We start from the raw sequence: 20,661 nt of genomic DNA on the forward strand, positions 1-20,661 counted from the left end.
TTGAATTTTTGGCTCCAAACTTGTCATGTCGGCCCTAGTGAAGAGACACCCATTCAAGTCAGCCAGAACACTATATATAATCCACTTGACCTCCTCCTTCAAGAACAAGTCAATCTTACTCAAGACAAGACATCTTCTGAGCATCCAAGCAAAGGAAAAGAAGAAGAAGGATGAAGACATCTCAAGTATCTTTTCTCTCTCTCCTTGACTTCACATGTGTGGTTCTTTCTATTGCAGTTTTGCATGTGCGAGTTTCTGGACATATTCTGGCTAGAGGTCGAAATTTTAGGCAACATATTGTGGGCAACATGTCCAAATTTTCTGGGTAGCAGGGCCGAGTTTTTGGACAGATTCTGGAAGGCCGAATTTCGGCCTAGGTAGATCAGACAGGTCTGAATTTGTTGGGTAAACGATTGATTTGATAAGAGGGCAGTTTGACCATAACATTGTTGGTTAGTTTGACCATTATATTTGTCTGGCAAAATTAGGTGTGTCTCTTGTTGAACTGAAGAATTTCTCTAAGGAAAAGGTTGATGGGTTTTCCCAGGGTAAATCTTGTGTTATCTTTGTGCATTGTGATCTCTATTGTCCTTGTGCATTTATGGTTGAATTTTTTACGTGTAATTGCTTAATGATAAAACTGGAAGTGCTAAAAGAATATCTACATCATTAGAAGTAATATCAGCTTTTAGAAATTAGTGTTTGTATGTATTGCACTTGAAAAATCAACACTCACTTGGTTCATTCACACACTAGAGACTTGGTGGCAAAAGGCAGCGAGAAGAGAATGCTTCAGGCTAAGGTTTCAACGAACTAGGGTTTCATATCAAAGCAACTTATGGGAGAGAGGGACGCACACAAACCTCAGATCTTTCCCAGTAGCATCCATCATACTTTAGCCAGGTCGTGTTCAGGGCGCAGAAGGGGCTGTACTCAGGCCGTATTTTGCTGTATGAATTTGTATAGTGCACAAGATGACTGAGCCGTGAGGTTGAGCGAGGGTGTATAGTGTTAGAAAATCAGAAAGGCAGAAATATGTTCTTATTCTTGATAATTACTTGGGATGTTCTTGACTTCTTATTAGGATTCTTTATATCTTCTTTCTTTTAGTTCGTTAAGCAATTACTAAAACAATAACACATAAAACAATGGACACCAGATGTAGGCTCACAGCGAGGGCAAAACCCCTCTCTAGGGGAAACTGTAGTCAATAATTCTTTCTTCAATAGTTTTTCGGAGATATTCCAAGACTCCAGACCTTGACACAAACTTTCCTCCACACCAAGTCAACCCTCCTCTATTCTTGAAGATGATCCTACTTGACCTGGTAGCAACAACAGTAGTGGCAGCTCTTTCTTTGACCCGACAACTTCTATCTTGACTTGGAGACTTCAATCTTCATTGGAATACTTCGATCTTCTCTTAGAAACTTCAATCTAGACCAATGTTTTAAAACTCCGACTCCGACTCGGAAGCCGCTGAGGGTCTACTCCGACTCGATATCGACTCGGTCGGTTTGATTTCAATGACTCGGTCATTGTAAAAAATACATTAAATATATTTTTTTTTTATAAAAACAGAGTTTTAAAGATTTTCATTTATGTTTCCAAACACAAAGCTTTAGAATATAGAGAGAAGACAACATATGATCAAAGTAGGCTCATGAATATATCCATTATATCAAAATGGCACCCAGTGCACTGTCCAATACAAAGTTCATACTTAGCCACCAATGCCAGGATTCTTTTCTGCCTCAGCCTAAGGATAATCACTAGACTACAAAAACAATAATACCAATTCTCTGCTCCTAATGAAGTCTCAAAACCCTTGATTTAATTCTGGTCAAGCCCTAGAACAATCAGCGGTAAATATGTATTTATTAGTCCATTGCCAGAACGTTTGCCTTTTTAAAAACATTGTATGGCTCAATGCATTGTTTCAGTTTTCTAATTCATGCCACTAGGATAACCATACTTCAGCCTTGTAATTTTCAAAACTTTCTCACAGTGATAGATTACTTTAGGGCTATAAATATGCAATAAACAACAACCCAACCATTGATATGTAGGAGGCGGAACAACTTTTGACAAATGTGCTTCAGTGTTTTTGTCAAAGAGCCTAGTCGGCCGAGTTGTTATCGAGCCGACCGAGTCATTACCGAGTCGGCCAAGTTGTTACCGAGTCGACCAAGTCAATGACTGGCTCGATAATAACTCGGCCAGCCGTTCCGTTTCGGCCACCGAGTCGAGCCGGCCAGGCATTGGCTCGGTCTGACTCGGCCAAATCAGAGTCGACTTGGCCGTTTTTTAAAACAATGATCTAGACCCAATGTAACTTCTTGAGGTAGTAACTCCCACCAATAGCAACTTCGACCTATACTCATAGCAACACCATACGACAACTGGCTACGGTATCAACAAGAGAACTTCAATCTTCCAAACTAGGGCACAAGAGAGAGAGATAGAAGCACCAAAATTTCGATTTTCCCGTTCTCCTTCCCCTTGACCAAACTCGCACTTCCTTCCCTTCCTTCTTCAATTTCGTACTTCTTCCAGCTACAAGAAATATTGAACTTGCTTGTTGTGAATACTTCAAATGGAATTTGAACCGCTCTATTTATAGTCCTTTGTTGAGGTCAAATAGCCTTCTTGAGGCCAACTTGATCATCTTAAGGCCGACTTGGTGTGGAGGCTACATAATTCATATTTGATTCAATACTTAATCTTTTTACATGATTCAAAAGCCCAAGAAGGATTTCTTTAAAAGTACAATGACTCTATTAACTCAAAATAAATTCTAGAAGTCCTCAATCAGTACTTTGACCTAAAACATGGTGACCCAATCATGAAACCCATGCTTTAATAAGTCATAATAATAATAATAATTCTTTTGATAAGTACATTACATGATGACTCAAATACATTTAATGAAGACTGAACCTAGTTACAATTTTTAACACTCTCTCTTAACTAGGGAGGCATTCATTATATACAAGTGCAAGGAAGATCTCAACTATATGAACCATGAAGTACTTTAGGTACCGCAATGCCATGGGCTAGGTTCCTAACCAGGGTAATCTATCCAAGTGGGACTAAGATGGACTCAAACTTTCAGTCTCTAGAGGTACCATCATGCTTACTTGCTAACCATCAACCTAAGGATCCAGGTGTGTATCCAAAAATAGAGCTCTACAATCAACATCACCTTTCCAACTTCGGGACCTAGACATCAACACAAAGTGTCAGCCAGATGTCCTCCCAGGCAATGTTTCACTCACAAAGCCTCTCCTTGATCTAACAGATCAAGGACAACAAATCTCTCCCGATCAAACTGATCGGTAACCAACATGCTATCAAAACCTTCGAGAGATTTAAAACACAACCCTTATCAATAATATACTTTCACATATTCATAAATAAACACAAGCCTTCAGGTTTTCCTAGTGTTGCTCCTCAACACGGTAGGCCTATCAACCAAATCTTTCCTTTTCAACTTCACATACAACAACATATCCTTCAAACTTCATTCTCCAATCAAAACTATGCTCTCCCTCTCAATCAGGGAGATTTTCTCTGTCCAGGCTCCCTCTTAAACTAAGGGAGATCTCTTCTATTAGCTTCTTCTTTTCGACATCGAAGAATCTTTCGTGGCTTCCATCCTTCTTATCAAAGTCACCATCACTGTTCATATGCTTATCACATCAATCTTTCTTTTGATCATCTTCACCACCTAGAAGATTGTGTGAGAAAATTCCTAGATCTAACAATCTATGGAATCCTACGCAACCAACTAAATCTACTTCACCTAGATTGTAAATTACATTACAAACTTATTTCAGATTTCTTCTTGAAGCATTGAAGTAAATTACTGAAGCAGCTACACCAAATTAAATATGCTTCTGAAACATAGAAACTGAGCAAGGAAATACAAACACGTAGGACACTGTTATATTTGGACAAATGTCCCTGGAAAAACCCAATGCAGGAAACTCAGTGTAGCAGCTCTGAGGGTTTTATTATTATGCAAGAGAAAATCTGAGTACAATTCTCGGATGCTCAACTAGCAATCCAATACAGAGAGAATACTGGACAAAAGATTGGTGAAATGATCTCACCTTGTCATTGGGGGAATCAATGAATGATCCTGCTGAACTAGAGGCTCTGTGTCACCCTCTGCATGGCCTTTGCACAGAATTGCATCACTACCGACAGTTTCTGTGTCACCCCTGCTGGGTATTGTTCTACCCCTCTTCCGGATCCTCTGCTGGCTGAGAAAATCGATCTTTTGCCTCCTGGACTCACACCTCGGCTCCCGGCAGCTGAAACTCGGCTTCCCTCAGCAGGTAACTCGGCTTCCCTCTATGGCCTGCGCTGCAACGTCTGCCCCTCTCTGGACGTCTTTCTATCCTCTCTCTGCCTCGTACTCTCCGGAACTTCCTTCTTTCGGATTCTCACTGCCCCTCTGCTGCAAGAAATCTCCTTAATCGATTTTTCCTCCTGAGAACTTCTCACTTCAGAAAATCGATTTCTTGATCTCTCTTAGTGTGTCTTCCAAATGACCCTCAAGCCCCTTCTTATATCTTTCTGTTGGACAACCAACGACTTAGATTAAATCTTAATCAAAGGTTCAGATTGTTTTGGCTTGATCTATGTCTTTTTCTAGAAGTTTCACCCATGAATAGATTAATACCCATTAATATTTTAATTTTCCTAAGTTTAGACTTAAGAACCCCATTAAAAATATTAATTATTTTAATAAAATCACTTATGGGTGGAATTTCCCAAAACGCTTTTTGGGTTCTTTGGAATACATGTGCCCAAGCCTCCCTGCAAAATTTGAGGCCTAGAGCACATCCGATGCTACCCAAAATCAACACGCCCTTTTAGCGAGGAATGTGCTCTAACAATATATGCTGCTACACATTGCTCTTGACTCTAAAGCATCGTCCTCTGCGCTGCTGGTATCTGACATGTTGTGCATCAACTACTGCGTTGCCACTGCAACTGTATTGCTGCTGACACTGCTACTGTCAACATTGCATCCGTACTACAACCCCCTCTCAAGTGTTGCATTTGTGCTGCTGCTAGCATTGCCACTGCTAACACTGCATTCGTACTGCAACCCAGTTGCTGAGAGAAGCAACAGAAAAACATCCAAAATTACTGAACTAATTGTGTTTAGTATGATACCACGTGAATGCTAGAACTGACTGCTGCTAAACTCTGCGTTGACCCTCTGAAGCTACTGCGCTGCTGCTGACCTTTGCTTTGTGCCATCTGCACTACTGCCAACTCTGCTCTGCGCTGTTCAGTCTCTGGCGCTCCTAGCCACTGCAACTGTCTCCCTGACACTCCTCAGCACCATCTGACACTAGTCCATCCTGCTACTGCAAAACTGGGCTCCCATAGCAAGGTATTGATCCAAGAGGTGGACTCCTCAAGGATCCTGCCCATCTGTAGCTCTTTTGAACTACAACTCCAAATCAACCCACCTCCCTCCTAGAGGTATCTCGGTTGTCATGGTGAACTCCTCCTGTTCGATCTTTGCGGCTGCAACCTTAGGATTGTGCTTCTCATCCTTGTCCTTTTTCTTCAAAGGACACTGGGATGCATAGTGGCCCATCTCGCCACATCTGAAACACTTCACCTTGGAGATGTCCTTCTTTTGTCTCTGTTGCCCTTGCTGCCCCTTTGATGCAAGGGCTGCATTATCCTCCTCCTCCTTGGGCTTCGACCCACTGCTGTTGTTGCTTCCGTCAAGTTTGACCTTGACCAGGTCTCTCCTTAGCTCCTCTTGTTTTAGAGCTGCCACATCTCATCCCAATTAGGTAATGTTGCTCTGCTTAGGATACTCTGGACAAAGACTTGCCATTCACCCGAGGCAGAATTTAGGGCCAGTCTCACTAACTCTGAATCTTGAGGTGTATGCCCCGCAGCTAACAACTTATCATGGGTCTCCTTCAGCTTTGTGAGGAATGGATCCACACGTTCACCCTTCTGCAGTTGCACAGATCTCAACTTTTGTTCTAAGTTCATCTTCCACTACTCGGAAGATCCCTGATACAATGTGGTCAAGGCATCTCACATCTCCTTAGCAGTCCCTCTGCTAGTAACGTGACATACCACATGATCCTTGACTCCATCTAGGATCATCCTCTTCGCCTTCGCCATCTCAACTTTGTACTTCTTCGGCAGATCTGCATCCGTAGGGACAACTACCACACTATCAACATATGTCTTAAGGGCATGCATCTAGAAGGAAAGACATTCTAGCCTTCCAAATGACATAGTTGGAAGCCTCGTCCAACTTGTCCTGATCCCTCAAGCCACTGGTTACCTTATCCTCCGAAAAAAAAATGTCGAACAACTCCCTCTTTCTCCCTACTGTGTAGCTTCTAGGCTGGCTTACTGGTAAGTCTGCTGCTCCTCTGCTACCCAGTAACTGAGAAACACTGATTTCCTCGGCAAGAAATCACTGAGGAAGTATTCCCTCACTATGCAATCTGCTTCCTCCTTCTGACGACTTTTCTGCCCAACACTCAGCTTGCAGAAAACTACGTCCCTATATCTCTGCGTTGAGGCTCTGCGTGGCTTCCTTCGTCTTAACAAGTTCTCGATTTGGCAGTCTTACCTCTTTGTTGACTCGCTCAGAGAGACAACTTCGAGAAATATAGCCCTCTTGGCTAGAACTGTGCAATCCCTCAGGGGATTCGAATTGCTGCTTGCTGCAGCAAGTTGGCCCTTGCTTTAGAGCTAGATCTTCTCTTCCCTGTTTCACATCAACAACTCTGATACCATGTGAAAATTCCTAGATCTAACAATCTCTGGAATCTTACTGCAACCAATTGAATCTACTTCACCTAGATTGTAACTTACATTACAAACTTATTTCAGATTTCTTCTTGAAACATTGAAGTAAATCACTGAAGCAACCTACACCAAATTAAATATGATTCTAAAACATAAAAATTGAGCAAGGAAATACAAACACATAGGACATTGTTATTTTTGGACAAATGTCCCTGGAAAAACCTAATGTGGGAAAACCAATGTAGCAACTCTGACGGTTTTATTATTATGTAGGAGAAAATCTGAGTACAATTCTCGGATGCTCAACTAGCAATCCAATACAAAGAGAATACTAGACAAAAGATTGATGAAATGATCTCACCTTGTCATTGGGAGAATTAGTGACTGATCCTGCTGAACTGGGGGCTCTGCGTCACCCTCTGTGTGGCCTTCGCATAGAACTGCATCACTCCCGACAGTTTATGCATCACCCCTACTGGGTATTACGCTGTCCCTCTTTCGGATTCTCTGCTGGCTTAGAAATCAATCTTCTGCCTCCTGGACTCACATCCCGACTCCCGACAACTGAAACTCAACTTCCCTCAGCAGGAAACTCGACTCCCCTCTATGGCCTACGCTGCCACTGCGTCAGCACTGCGTGGGCCAACATCTGCCCCTCTCTAGACATCTTTCTATCTTTTCTCTGCCTCGTACTCTCCGGAATTTCCTTCTTCCGGATTTTCATTGCCCCTCTGCTGCAAGAAATCTCCTCAATCAATTTTTCCTTCTGAGAACCTCTCACTTCAGAAAATCGATTTCTTGATCTCTCTTGGTGTGTCTTCAAAATGACCCTCAAGCCCCTTCTTACATCTTTTTGTTGGACAACCAACGACCTAGATTAAATCTTAATCAAGGGCTTGGATCATTTTGGCTTGATCTGTGTATTTTCTAGAAGTTTCACCCATGATTAGATTAATACCCATTAATATTTTAATTTTCCTAAGTTTAGACCTAGGAACCCCATTAAAAATATTAATTATTTTAATAAAATCACATATGGGTGGAATTTTCCAAAACGCTTTCTGGGTTCTTTGGAATACATGTGCCCAAGCCTCCCTGCAAAATTTGAGGCCTAGGGCACATCTGATGCTACACCAAATCAATATTGTGTACATGCACAACTAAGATAGCAAGTACAACCAAAACTATAGAAGCATGAAGTTAGGCAATTACCTAAATTTTATAACAACGAAAGCATTAGATATAATCAACAAGAGACTATACTTTTGCCCAAGTTTAGTTACAAACCCTAAATCTCAACCACAACTCATCAAGATATCAAACTTGTTATATCTAGGGTTTCAATATTCTTTTAATGACATGACACGATCTTTCATATAGCAAACCCTAGAAACAAATAAGATTAATACATCTAACAATTTTCAAATTTATGTATTAGACTCCTTACATGTATTTCAAGTAAACCCTAGATTTTATACATGAGCTCCAACAATCAAAGCAAATCACAACATAATCAGCATTATGACTAGCATCTACTAGGGTTTGATGTAAGCCCTAGATTTCCATCTACAATTTCTCAACTATGACAACATCATCCTAGAATATTAGACTCAAACAAGGACTTCTATTAAACTTTAAGACTTATGATTATCAATGATTAGGTAAACACACATATCTAGACATTCATCATCAATCATAAGCACATCATATGTCAAGCAATATTAATATGATAGACATATACCGACCTAGAATAGGCTAGGATTTCAACTACATGGACACATATATACACCTAGGGTTTCACTTCTAGGACTTTTAAATACCTAACAAGGAATTTTCTTATAGGCCCAACCAAACCCTAAAGATCTAGAGTTTCACAACATAGCAAATCAAATTGAAAATTTCAAAGTTTCGGGATTTCAGACTACATCATTTTAACCCTAACAAGTTAGGTTTTCATGATCATACGGAAATCCCAAACATGATATCATCAACAAAAACTTCAAATAGCATTTCCCAATAATCCTAATTGTTGGATGGTGTTGTCATTGATGTCAACCCATGGAGTTGACTGGGTTTGACTTTGACTAAAAACACTAGCCATTGATGTCAAATGGTTAATGAACGCTTCTTAGTAATTGTCAGATTACATCAAGATGGCAATTATATTGTTGGATGGTTGAAAACCCAAGTCCTAAGGTTTGGGTTCCTTGGACTAAGGATGTACCCCAACCTTGTCAAGGGTTTTTGAAGGGTTAAACCATTGAGTTTGTGTTGAATATCTAGGTCATTAGATTCTCCTCGAAGAGATGTTTTTGTTGATATGTGGTATGCCCTGTGGTTCCTTCTGGTTTGAGAGAAAATTGAGTTTAAAGTTGAAGACCCAGTTTTGTGGGCTAAAACCCCAGGGGGTAGAGACATGACACCTTATTCACCAACGATTGTCAATATATGACAAGGATTCTCACTGTAATCTCACCATGTATAAGTTGAATAACTTCAAGATCCAAAGGTAGTAAACCAATCATTGACTTCACACTCGGGTAGGACCATATGCACTAAGCCAATCATTGACTTCAAATTTTAGTAGAGCTTAAGGCAAAGCACGTTATAAAAAATAATAATAATAATAAAGGTAATTGAATAAATAGTTACCCCTATGGCAAAGTAATCTTAGAGTCACTAACGTTAAATATAATGGGTTTCCTACACATTAAAATATACAATGGGTTTCCTAAACATTAACAATGGGTTTCTAACACTTAATTCTAAAACACCTTATTCATGGTTTTAATTTAAATAAAACTAATATTTAATTTCTCTCCAATAAATTACTACAACGTCCACTTTAAGAAGCCCATCCTAGACCTATAAAATAAGGCCTAATTCATCTCTCAAATTACAACAATATAACAAACTATTCTTATGACTTAGCTCTGAATTTTTCAATCTACCTGAGGAAGACTCTTTCGGCCTTCTAAGGACAGCATCTAGGGCTCTCAATATCTGAACATAACAACCTAAATTGAAGGTAAATTTTCTTTGTTTTTGTCTTGGTTTTACCTTGGATTATGATTTGCTGGGGCAAACTTTTTTTGTAAGTGGAAACCTTATCATCATGCACTTTAACTATACATGACGTATCTTTGAGATAGCTCTGAAATAACTCAGACCTGTGGATCTAAAGGGAGGACGATATTCTAGAAGGGTTTATATTTTTGTTTTGATTGGTATTTGGTGGTTCGTTGGGGAATTTCTTTTGCATGTTCAAGTAGGCACTTCGTCCTCTCTCTTGTGGGCTAAATTGAAGGCCTGGACCGAGCTCCAAGAATACTCCAAAACAGCGAAATTTTTCATTGTTGAAATCTGTATGGAAATTGTTAAAAACAACTCTCTAGGGCACAGGGTTGTCACCTAGGGCTTCATAGCTCTGAAATCTTGTTCCTTGAATGTACCGTAACCTCAAACAACACCTTGGCAGGATTATAGTATTTCCACTGGATTGCACATTGATGAATTTGCATGGCATAAATTATTATTGTTGGGATTTTATCATTATTATTTTTTCTTTTATAATTTCAGAGATGAGGACCCCTATGCTAGGGACCCTGATGTCCCCCCATCCCCCTGAATTTCCCCAAAACTCAGGGGTGCTCCCACACTTTCCCTATGTGCATCTCCCCACTCCTCTGCTCCCCCATCCCAGAAACTTGGTGGAACACTGAAAGATGGTGGTTTGATGATCAGTACCTCAATATTAATCTTTTCCACAGGCAGAGCAATATGTTAAAACTATTATCTGATGGTAATGATTTGATTATCAGTGGAAATAAATATTACATTTTTTCACAAACAGATGAACATGTTCAAAGTTCAAACTAGGTGATGGTCTGTTTACCAGTGGAAGGCCATATTCAGTTTTTTCATTAACAGATTATGTTCAAACTATGGTCTCGACTCTCAACTTTCAAGCTGATGGTTTGATTATCATAAACAGATCAACACAGTCAAACTATGGCCTGAACTTTGAAGGTGCTAGTTTGATTACCATTGAAATCAATATTCAGTTATTGCACAAACAGATCAGCATGTTCAAACTCTATTGTCTTGTTGTGATGGTTTGATTACTGTTGGAAATCAATGTTGAATTATTTCACAAACAGATCAACATTTTCAAACTTTGGTCTCAAGTTTATGGTGTGATTATCAGAGGCAAAGCCAATGATTTTTCCAAGCGTCACATGCAAGGCATTTGGCACACAAATGCAGGACCATCTCATGATTCTAAGGGCATATGTTCACAGATTTGTTTTTTTCCTCAGAAATGTAAAGTGTTTCCTCTATAGGAATTATTTCAAGTTATTAATTCATTTTGGAATGATTTGAACCATGCCATATTTTCAAAAACTCAAATTGCCAAACCACTTCAAGCAATTCTCCTGAATAATAAATATTTGGTTTTAATAGAAAAACACATTGCTCCCTACTTAGTTCCACTCGGAATATCATTATAAAACTAGTGTCCATGGATAGGCCTATCAAATAGTTTTAGATACATCTGCAAAAAATAGTAAATACAATATAAGTAGGAATGGAGTGGTCAACAATCTATAAGCACACAGTCGAGTCTAAAATGGAATCCAGGAAGTTACAGGTTTGCTAGAATATTCAAGTGGTGCATTGCATTAGCTCTGACATGATGAACCACTTTATGAATAGGTAGCTACATCTCAAGTAGGATATAACAATCTTCAGATTTTCTAGATTTCCAGTTGTTGCTCTGCGTTAAGTCCATATCTTATTCATGATGATATCATTTGGAAAACTTTTTGCACCAATATCAAATATACTAATATTTTTAGAAATGGGCTCATAATTTCCTGCATTTATTAGTTATATGGGCATGGATGTATCTTTATGCAACTTTGGTTTTGCACTATTTTTATCTTAAACTATGCTTTGAATGGGCATTTCAGGGTTACATTGAAAAATGGTAGTGCAAACTTCCAGTATGATTGGTCAGGTTCAACAAGCTCATCGATTTGATGAGAGCTCTCTTATTTGTTACGCTCAGGCAAATGTTGAAGGCTTCCCACTTCCTGTGACAAAATTCAAAGTTTCACAGGTACTGTTCTTAAATTTTGACTAAATTTTTTAGTGTGTTGGTTTTTCTTGTATAAGTGTGGTTCTGATGGACACCTGTTTTCTTAAACATATAAATGTTAAGTTTTCATTCTCATACATAAAAATATACATATTTATAGTAGGTAAGGGAAGATGTGTTTTTGCAAACCCTCCAGTACATAGGGATGTGGGAAAGTCGGCAATAGGCTAACTGTGGATACTGACAGTAGAACAACTGCAGTTTGGCACCAGATTTGGGTGTCTAAAGAAACTAGGCAGAACCTTTCAGTTGAGTTTTTGCTTTGGGGATGGCTGCAAACTTTTTTGAGGTTTGACAGGCTGGAGGGTGCCCATAAATTCATTCCCTGGAAGGTGAGGGTTTCATTGGTTCTCAGATGGAATATGGGAGTTTGTTAATGCCAAACTCATCCCACCAACAAAAGCTACAAATTTTGCTATCCACAATCAAAAGCATGTGAAATCCAGAATAACTATTTTAGATGTGGTGAAGGATCATGTGATTCCTCACCTATCCAAGAAGTATACAACAAGGGAGATATCGGAGGCTCAGACGAAGTTATACTACAGCAATAATACCAACAGGAAAATGGTGTTGATAAAAAAGCTCAGGAACACCAAGATGATAAAATTAGATATAGTGACTTCTTATCTCACTAAGATCAAACAATTTTGTGATGAGTTGGCTGCAGTTGGGGAAGCCGTGACAAATGGAGTGATGGTAAGGAAGACCCTAAATGTGTAATATCCTTCTTGAAAATATCCCAAATACACTGTATGAATTTCTGAGTTTCTATGGTTATCTTTGGCGAGTAGTTTTGACAAACAGTTTAAAGGACAACTGCTGTAGGTGTAGATTTCATATTCCTGTCAAGTGACATGTACAAAGATCATTGCAATAATGGAAAATGCTTCAAATAACTGGACAAACTTTGTTTATAAACTCTGAAATATACTTTCACTGCTGATACAACTTTAAATGCTGATAATTCTGAGCATGAACAACCATACAATTAACTAGACACCAATAAATATAGTGAATGACAAAGACAGTGGAACCTGGTACATTTATCCCAGCTGAATGGTTCTCAAATATCAGTCCTTTTCAAAAGAATGTAGCATAAGATATTGGTCCCTTTTCCAATCAGCTCCAGCTAAGCATTTTTCAATGATTAGACCCAATCATAAGAGGAAACTCGTCCTCAGCTCCAGCGTGTGCTCTATTGGTGGAATGAACAAATACTCAAATCGTACCAGCGCAGAATTTGACCCCTACCACATATGTGTCCAACCTTTCAGCCCCAAACTCAGTCAGCAATAGATGTGTGGTAATTTGCCACCCAAAGAGGGATTCAACCTCTTCTTAGATAGGGAACTCGACCCCTCATTACAGCAATAGGAAACTCGATCTTGGGACAAAATTATGCCCTCTAAATGCCACGAAATTTACTTTTTCAATCAAGGAAACTCGTCCCCTTCAACACCATGGAACTCGGCCTCCTTTAATTGATTAATTTCCAGGTTTTAGTGGCAGTGACTATGCATAAGATTGGTCCACTCTTTGGTGTGCATAATCAGAGATAAACCTGCTGATAAATGAAGTTGAGCGAATTGGTATTATGGAGATCAGTTCGGTCCCTTAACTATGCTGAGAATGCGACCTTGCTATCAGCAAATAATTTTCAGAAAATTTGGTCCTCATAAAGGGACTTTTGGCCTCTTTGAATGGACTGTCTCTTCCTCCTGAAAAACCAAAAACTATAAACCATATACTCCTGAGAAATCAGCTTCTTCGAACTGTATACGAGATTTGGAAATGTTTGAGAATGGCTCAAGAAATTTACACTCGGCTTCTGCAACCAAGAGGATAAATTCGGCCCTCTTTAATTGTGGCTAAACAAGCAACTCGGCCCCTGTTATTTGATGGTTTGATCTGAGTGATTGGACTCCCTCCCTCTGCTTCAGATTTAAGTGGACCCATCTTTCGGAAAACTTGCTTCAAATGGGAGACTTGAAGTGATCTCCCCCAGAGCTAACTAGGGTGGCACTCGAAGTCCACCGAAATCAGCTTATACTTTCGCTTGAAACCCTTAAGGCTGAAACTCGCTTGAGTTTCTTTTCAATGTCAATGAAATAGATAGGAAATAGAATGCTCAACAAATGAGTCCATCCTCCTTTTATAATTTCTCCCCATGCTTCTAGACTTCTTTTTAATATTATTTTATTGGTAGGGGTCATTTTCCACTAACCATTCTTCAATAAAATACTATTTTGCCGCTATTCTCCAATAAAATACTATTTTTCTGCCATTCTCTAATAAAATAATATTTGCCCATTTTTATTAATTATAATTGACCCTTTTATATAATGTCAACAAAATTGGGGAACTCCTTAGTAATTTCCCGCACTTACAAAACTCAGGGATATTACAAAATGGCTTTGCCAAGCCATGGGATCCTTTCATCAAGGGCATTGTGGCATGAAAGAAACTTCCTGATTGGGATATACTGTGGGATGATTTCATCTAGGAGTAAATTTGGGAGGCATCTCTATCAGGAGGCCAACACAAGAGTGACGATGAGAATCTTGTTCTTGCCAATCGAGCAATGAAGAGCACATGAAAAGGTTTGAGTAGTAGGAGTGAGAAGTCAGTCTCACAATTGAAGAAGAAAACAGACTTGAGTAAGGTCAAGTGTTTTGCCTTTCATAAGATGGGACACTATGCTTCACAGTGTCCAGAGAGGAAGAAGGGTAGAAAGGGTACACAATTGATTGTAGCTGCGTTGGCAGAAGGTCAGGTGGAAGAATTTTCCAAGAAGTTTGAAATTAGATTCTCACTTGTTTCGTACCTTTCCTTAGGCACCTTACTAGTTGGTGTGTGGCTACTTGATAGTGGAGCCACATGACATATGACAGGAGAACGAGAGCTGTTTGACAACCTTAGTGAGTGAGACTCAGAATCGCATCTGGAGTTTGGTGTTGATTCCAAACATTCAATGAAGGGAGTTGGGATAGTGATATTTGGCTTGAGTCAGGAGGCAAGTTGGAAGTGAAATACGTGCTATTGGTGTCAGAAATCAGGTGGAGTTTGCTCTTAGTCTATATGATAGAGAAGAAGCAATTTTGTATAATGTTCCAGGACAAACAGGCACTGTTCAAAACCATAAGATCTAACTTTGATAGGGCCAAGCCATTGGAGTTAGAGAGAGCAATTTGCATAGGCTAAGTGGCCAACCTATTTAAGCAATGGCATGAAGTAGAGCAATGGTGGAGAACAAGCAGCGATTAGTTACAAAGGTTAAGCAATTCAAAGGAATTCAACCTTAAAGTTCATGTTAGGAGGAGCAGTCGACAGATCCTTCCAACCCTGTCAAGAAGGTCTCTTGATATGAGATGACCTTACAGAATGTTCAAGAGAAGGAGGCTTTTATGAACAAGTCCAAAGGGAGCAGGTCTTCGAGGACGATTCCAAACCACGTGGCAAGGAAGGCTTCCAGTTCAGAGGGAGCGACCATGGTAGCGGATGCAGTTCTAGGATCAAAGCCAATTCTACATGGCAGAAGTACCTTCCTCGCTAAGAGGGATTGATGATGTTTGTAGCTCAAGCAAGTGCTTTTGCACATGCCTAATTATCTAGGCATGCAGAAGTCACCCAAAGTCTCCTTAGGACACTTGCTCAAGTATTGAGTAAGTTGTTATTGTAACTTAGCCTAAGTCTAACTTAGGAAAAACACATAATTAATTATGTTGGTTATCGAGCCAAAGAAACTTAAGGAAAAGTAAAGTATTTACTTTAGTGATTATATTTTAATCTCAACCATTGATCTTAAGTGAGGTGAGATCTAATCTCTATCGTTAATCACTTTGGAGATTAAGATTAGGGATTCATATCAATGTAAAGTTATAAAAGCAAGGCTAAGGAGAAAGACACACCATATAACAGTTTAAGACATTGAGAGAGGCATCTCAGTGGTGAGTGGAGAAGGACTTGCATTCTAATGTGCCAGGTCTTAGGAAGGTGCATAAGTACGCATCATAAGAGATCCAAATCAACTAAGGAGATCAAGGGGAGATTTGGGGCTTGATCAACTGGATAAGATTTAGGGCATGTTGTAATTGTAAATTTCTCAATTGGGCCATTATCAAAGGACGGGAGCCCAAGTAGGTTTTGGTATAATAAAGAATTGATTTGATTGGGTAGAATTTGTATGTGTCACATGTGATTGAGATTAGTTGTGTAATATTTTGCTTCCTTTGAATGCTTATGTTAAGAACCTAGTTGTGCATTTATTCAGTGGATCTGTAATTTTCTAGGTTAATAAAGTGCCGTGTGCTAGGTTTCGGGAAATTAACAAGTTGGTCTTATCCTACTAGTTGAAACCCCTTAGTCGGCTAGTTGACTTCTCTGTTGATCCACTTGCTTACACTGAAAGTTAGGTTTAGTCACAAATTCCAACAATCTTTGCAATGAATATTCATTAATGACTCTGGATTCCAAATATGAGTGCTATACAAGGTGACCTTCAATAAAATACATGCAGAAGGATTAGGAATAAAGCCCAAATAGATGGTCCTCATGGGCATGTATGAATTGGAAGAGATAAGCTCAAGGAAGGAGCTCATTTTCTCCAATAATAAAAATAAACCCAACCATATGGTTTCTCACTAAGCTAAGTACAATAGCTGACAAGAGCAATAGATGATAAGATGTAAAAACAAAACAAAGAGTTCCCACCAATAGTGTGCCCGACCAGGTCTTAAAAAATTAGCAATGGAGTCAATAAATACCACTCTTGCCTACATGAATCATTAAACTAAACACTACCAATATTATTTTCTAGTGGTGTGACCTACTTTGCTAAAGATAGACAAGATGAATTATGGATAAGATGGATCAATTAAGCTCCAAAGTAAGCAACCTCTTTTAGCCAATAACAGATTGAATAATTTCTGGAAAAAACACCATAGAAATGATCTTAAAAAGCACGACAGATAGGATGATTTTATGCCAAAAGCATCTCCTTTGGTGGGGCACCCTCTCTTTCCAAAGATAGAAACCATGCATTGCCAAATAAAAACATATAACTGTTGATAAATATAGCTTGCGTACAAGCTTTGTGTTGAAAAGTAGCGAAGGAATGGATTCCTTGATTTGTGCCTTAATTCAAGGAATCAATTTAGTGATCTTCTTAATCATGCACGAGTTCCAGTGATGTGGATGAGTTCAAGAAGCAGTTTGACTAGTGCGAGTTTGTGGAGGACTGAGTTATCTGTCCTCTAGTGTGAGTTAAATTGGGAACTGAATGCTTAAGTGGAGTTAGCCTCCTAAATTTTAGGATGATCCAGTTAACTAAGTGTGTTGACTTTTGTTAACTAGAAAAGCTCCAGTTCAACTTCCTAATTTAGAAACTCACTAACAATAGCCAAATCGAATTGCTTATAAGGAGATCGAAGGCACACTTTGTATTCATAATTTCTTGAGCACGAGTTTGTGAGCAAGTGAGCTTGTGAGAGGAATGAGCCAAGAAGTTTTCTCTTGTGCGAGTTGGAGAAGGAAGGCAGCCTTGAGAAGTGCGCTGAAAAATAGGAGGAAATTCCTATTTTTTAGGAGCTGGGAATGTGCTAGGAAATAGGGGCATATTTCCTAAGGAATGCGCATAGATTTAGGAGCTCAGGTTTGCACAGTTTTTGAGGAGCATATCAGTATTCTAGCAGGTGTTTCAAGCCTAGTTTAAGGCAGACAGAATATTGTATTTTTCTGATTGAGACAAGCTGGTTGTAAGAGATCTGTAGCTTATTCTTCTTCAATAAAATTCTGAAGCAAGCGAGGGTTTTCCCTGTTGGGTTCCCTAGAAAAATTGTGTTGTTTTCTTGTGTGAATTTGTGCAATTATTTCTGTTCTATTCCGCTGCTATTTGGTAGAGAAATTCTGTCTATGTGAAAATAAAATTTGTTTTCAGATTGTTCATACTAGCAGATCAGAATTTCGTGGATTTTATGCACTTTGTGAACAGGTTAGGTGTGAATGTGCGAGAGGTAGTTCGAGACATCTTCTAGTGACTTCTTAGTAAAGTGGGAAATAATACCATCTTGTAATCACTTAAGTAAATAAAAGTTAAAAGTCAAATTTTCCAGTGTTCTCCTAGCCTGAGAAATCTAAATGAAATATTCGAGAATATTAGTGAATTAGATTTGTTCTAATCTTAGACATACACTTCATTGTTGAAATAAGGCGGTTGCTAGGATTAAGGATATTAGTTGCTAAGATATTGGAAATTAGTTGCTAGGATTGAAGAGAATAGTTATATTTCTCAAAGCATAAATAGGACAATATGGGAGAAGTTGAAACACACATGAGAACACTTGAGAGATGTGGAGACCAAGAGAAGAAGAAGAGTGCATTTTAGAGGGGAAAGTGCAGATCTGGTGTAGCGAACAGCAAAAGGGATCTGTACAACAGCAACATCATACAGTTATATAGTGATAGCTGCTACCTTCTTTCTTAAACAGAGCCATACTCCTATTTCAGTAGGTTATACTTCTTTGTTCTATAGTGTTTTTTTAACTGTATAGCTGCAAGGTTAGAACAGATTGTGGAGGTACCTTGTAAGCTTTGATAATTGGAATGATAAGCTAATTTGAAAGGGAAATTCACTGTGCATGTGTGTTATTCATTTATTACTTTTGCGGTTCATGTTTTTAGCCATATATGTGATTGTTGCATGTCCAGGAATATTCATTCCTGTGTTTAAATAAGTTCAGATCTGATTTATTTAATTAAGAGAAACATAGGACAACAATCACCTAGGGCTTTAAAGTTGAGAAGGTATCAGAGCTATATCTCTGTTTGAGATCCTCGAGGGTTTACAATGTTAATTTTACGGCTAGATTGTTCTCTGCTGTAGATAATTGCATTTTTAAGACTTTTCAACTATTTTCACATTACATTCATCCCATATCATCATAAACAATCATATAGAGAGAACAATAACATCAACTATGCAGTGAAACAATAAAGAACATTATAAGAAAAGCATACACAATAGAGACACTAGGATTTAGGTCAGGACCAAGGTAAAACCCCAATAAAGGAATAACCCAAAAATCAATTCTTCTTCTTCTTTAGATATTCATCAAAATGTTCAACTGAGATACAAAGTACAATAAGAATGAGACATAGGCCTTTCAATATCAAACACATTAGGCCTCCTAGGGCCAACCCTGGATCATATAGGATCCTCATAGTCATAAGATGGAAGTTCACAAGTATGTCAAGGAGTCCTCCACAAGACCTCTGATAGGGCTTCCTTCATATCACTCATGGTAGCATATATCTCTATCACGATCATATCACTGTCATCATAATCATAAGAATCACTGTCTTGCATCATTGTCATATGTTAATTTTAGATAGCAATGGTATGTTCCAGTGTTGACAATATCGCTGATATTCGCAAATATCGCGATATTTTCGGGCAGACGAGATATTGCGGAGGAAATATTGCGATATTTTGTCTCCCCGAAAATATTGCGATATTTCCGAAATATTGGCGATATCTCGGGAAAATATCGCGCTACGATGCAAAATATCGCCTAGGCACAAGAAAAAATTGCCGCCGTGGCTAGAAAAGGTCGATTTTGTTTTTTTTTTTTCATTCATTTTCATTTCTGATTGCTGGAGAAGGAAGGGGAGAGCTATGTGCTTGCTGCCAAGGAGGCTTTGAGAGCCATTATCACCACAAACAATGAAGATTTTGTTGATCTAAGATTGAAGAACAGTGAGACAATTTCATTTCTTCCATTAACAGGTATGTTCAAATAAACCCCTATGTTAATGAATTTTTTGATAGTTTTAGGATTATTCTTGCTTGCCTTTTTGTTTGTTTAATTTTTAAATCTTTGTTCCATTTGCTATGATTTTCATGCCCATGAGCAAATGCAAGGGTTTTTGCCATATCTGGACAGCAAACTCCATTTTTTTTTAACTTTCAAATGCACCTTCTTATTGTCATTTATGGTTTTTCATTGACTTCACATTGCAAATAATGTAGCAAAAAAATTATGTTGTAAAATGAGGTGGTTATTACTTATTAATTCCAATTTTTTTTTTGGTGCCCTAGGTTTGAGTTAGCTCACTACAAAATTCAAATATGCCAAAAGCCTTGGACCCATTTTGGGAGCATGGGGAGCCTGATGGTGGGATAAATTGGGCATATCTTACATGCAAATTGTGTGGGACTAAGATGACAGGAGGGTTTACACGATTGAAATACCATCTGGCTAGACTCACTGGACATGATGTTGGGATTTGTACAGTTTCTAGTCTGGAGCTTATACAAAAAGCTCTTGAGACAATTGATGAAAAAGATAGAAAGAAGGAAGAGATAGAAAGAAACAAGGATGAACGTGCAAGTAGATCTTTCGGGATATCTTCTCCTGATTTTGATGCTGATGGTAGTGGGAGGGGCTCCACAACATCACCTGCTACTGCTAGTGTGAGGTCATCATTTTTTGTTCCACGAACAGGACATGGATCACAACTTGGCAAAAAATCACTTGTTAAAAAAAGGAGAAGCAAGAAGTAGATAGAGTCATGGGGAGGTGTCTTTTCTGGAGCGACTTACCTCTCAGCATCACCAAAACCAATCCATTTTGGCAGCCAATGTGTGATGCTATTGCTGTTGTGGGCCCAGGGTACAAAAGTGCTACATAT

At 38.8% G+C, this 20,661-nt stretch overlaps 1 protein-coding gene across 4 annotated transcripts in view; it reads left to right on the forward strand.

Moving 5' to 3' along the window:
- The window catches only part of IBR3 (acyl-CoA dehydrogenase-like protein), a 381,815-nt gene that overhangs the window by 13,859 nt on the left and 347,295 nt on the right, over positions 1 to 20,661 (forward strand). For all 4 annotated transcript variants that reach the window (XM_089419565.1, XM_089419562.1, XM_089419564.1 and 1 more), the window contains exon 2: positions 11,783 to 11,931. In XM_089419565.1, coding sequence (XP_089275691.1) covers positions 11,797 to 11,931 — 135 coding nt within the window. In that variant the 5' untranslated portion in view covers positions 11,783 to 11,796. The remainder of the gene's footprint in view (positions 1 to 11,782; positions 11,932 to 20,661) is intronic.

This window comes from Pinus tabuliformis, chromosome 4_1 (genome assembly GCF_031772625.1).
Source record: "Pinus tabuliformis cultivar Carrire ecotype Pingquan chromosome 4_1, CPIR1, whole genome shotgun sequence".
Classification (NCBI taxonomy): domain Eukaryota; kingdom Viridiplantae; phylum Streptophyta; class Pinopsida; order Pinales; family Pinaceae; genus Pinus; species Pinus tabuliformis.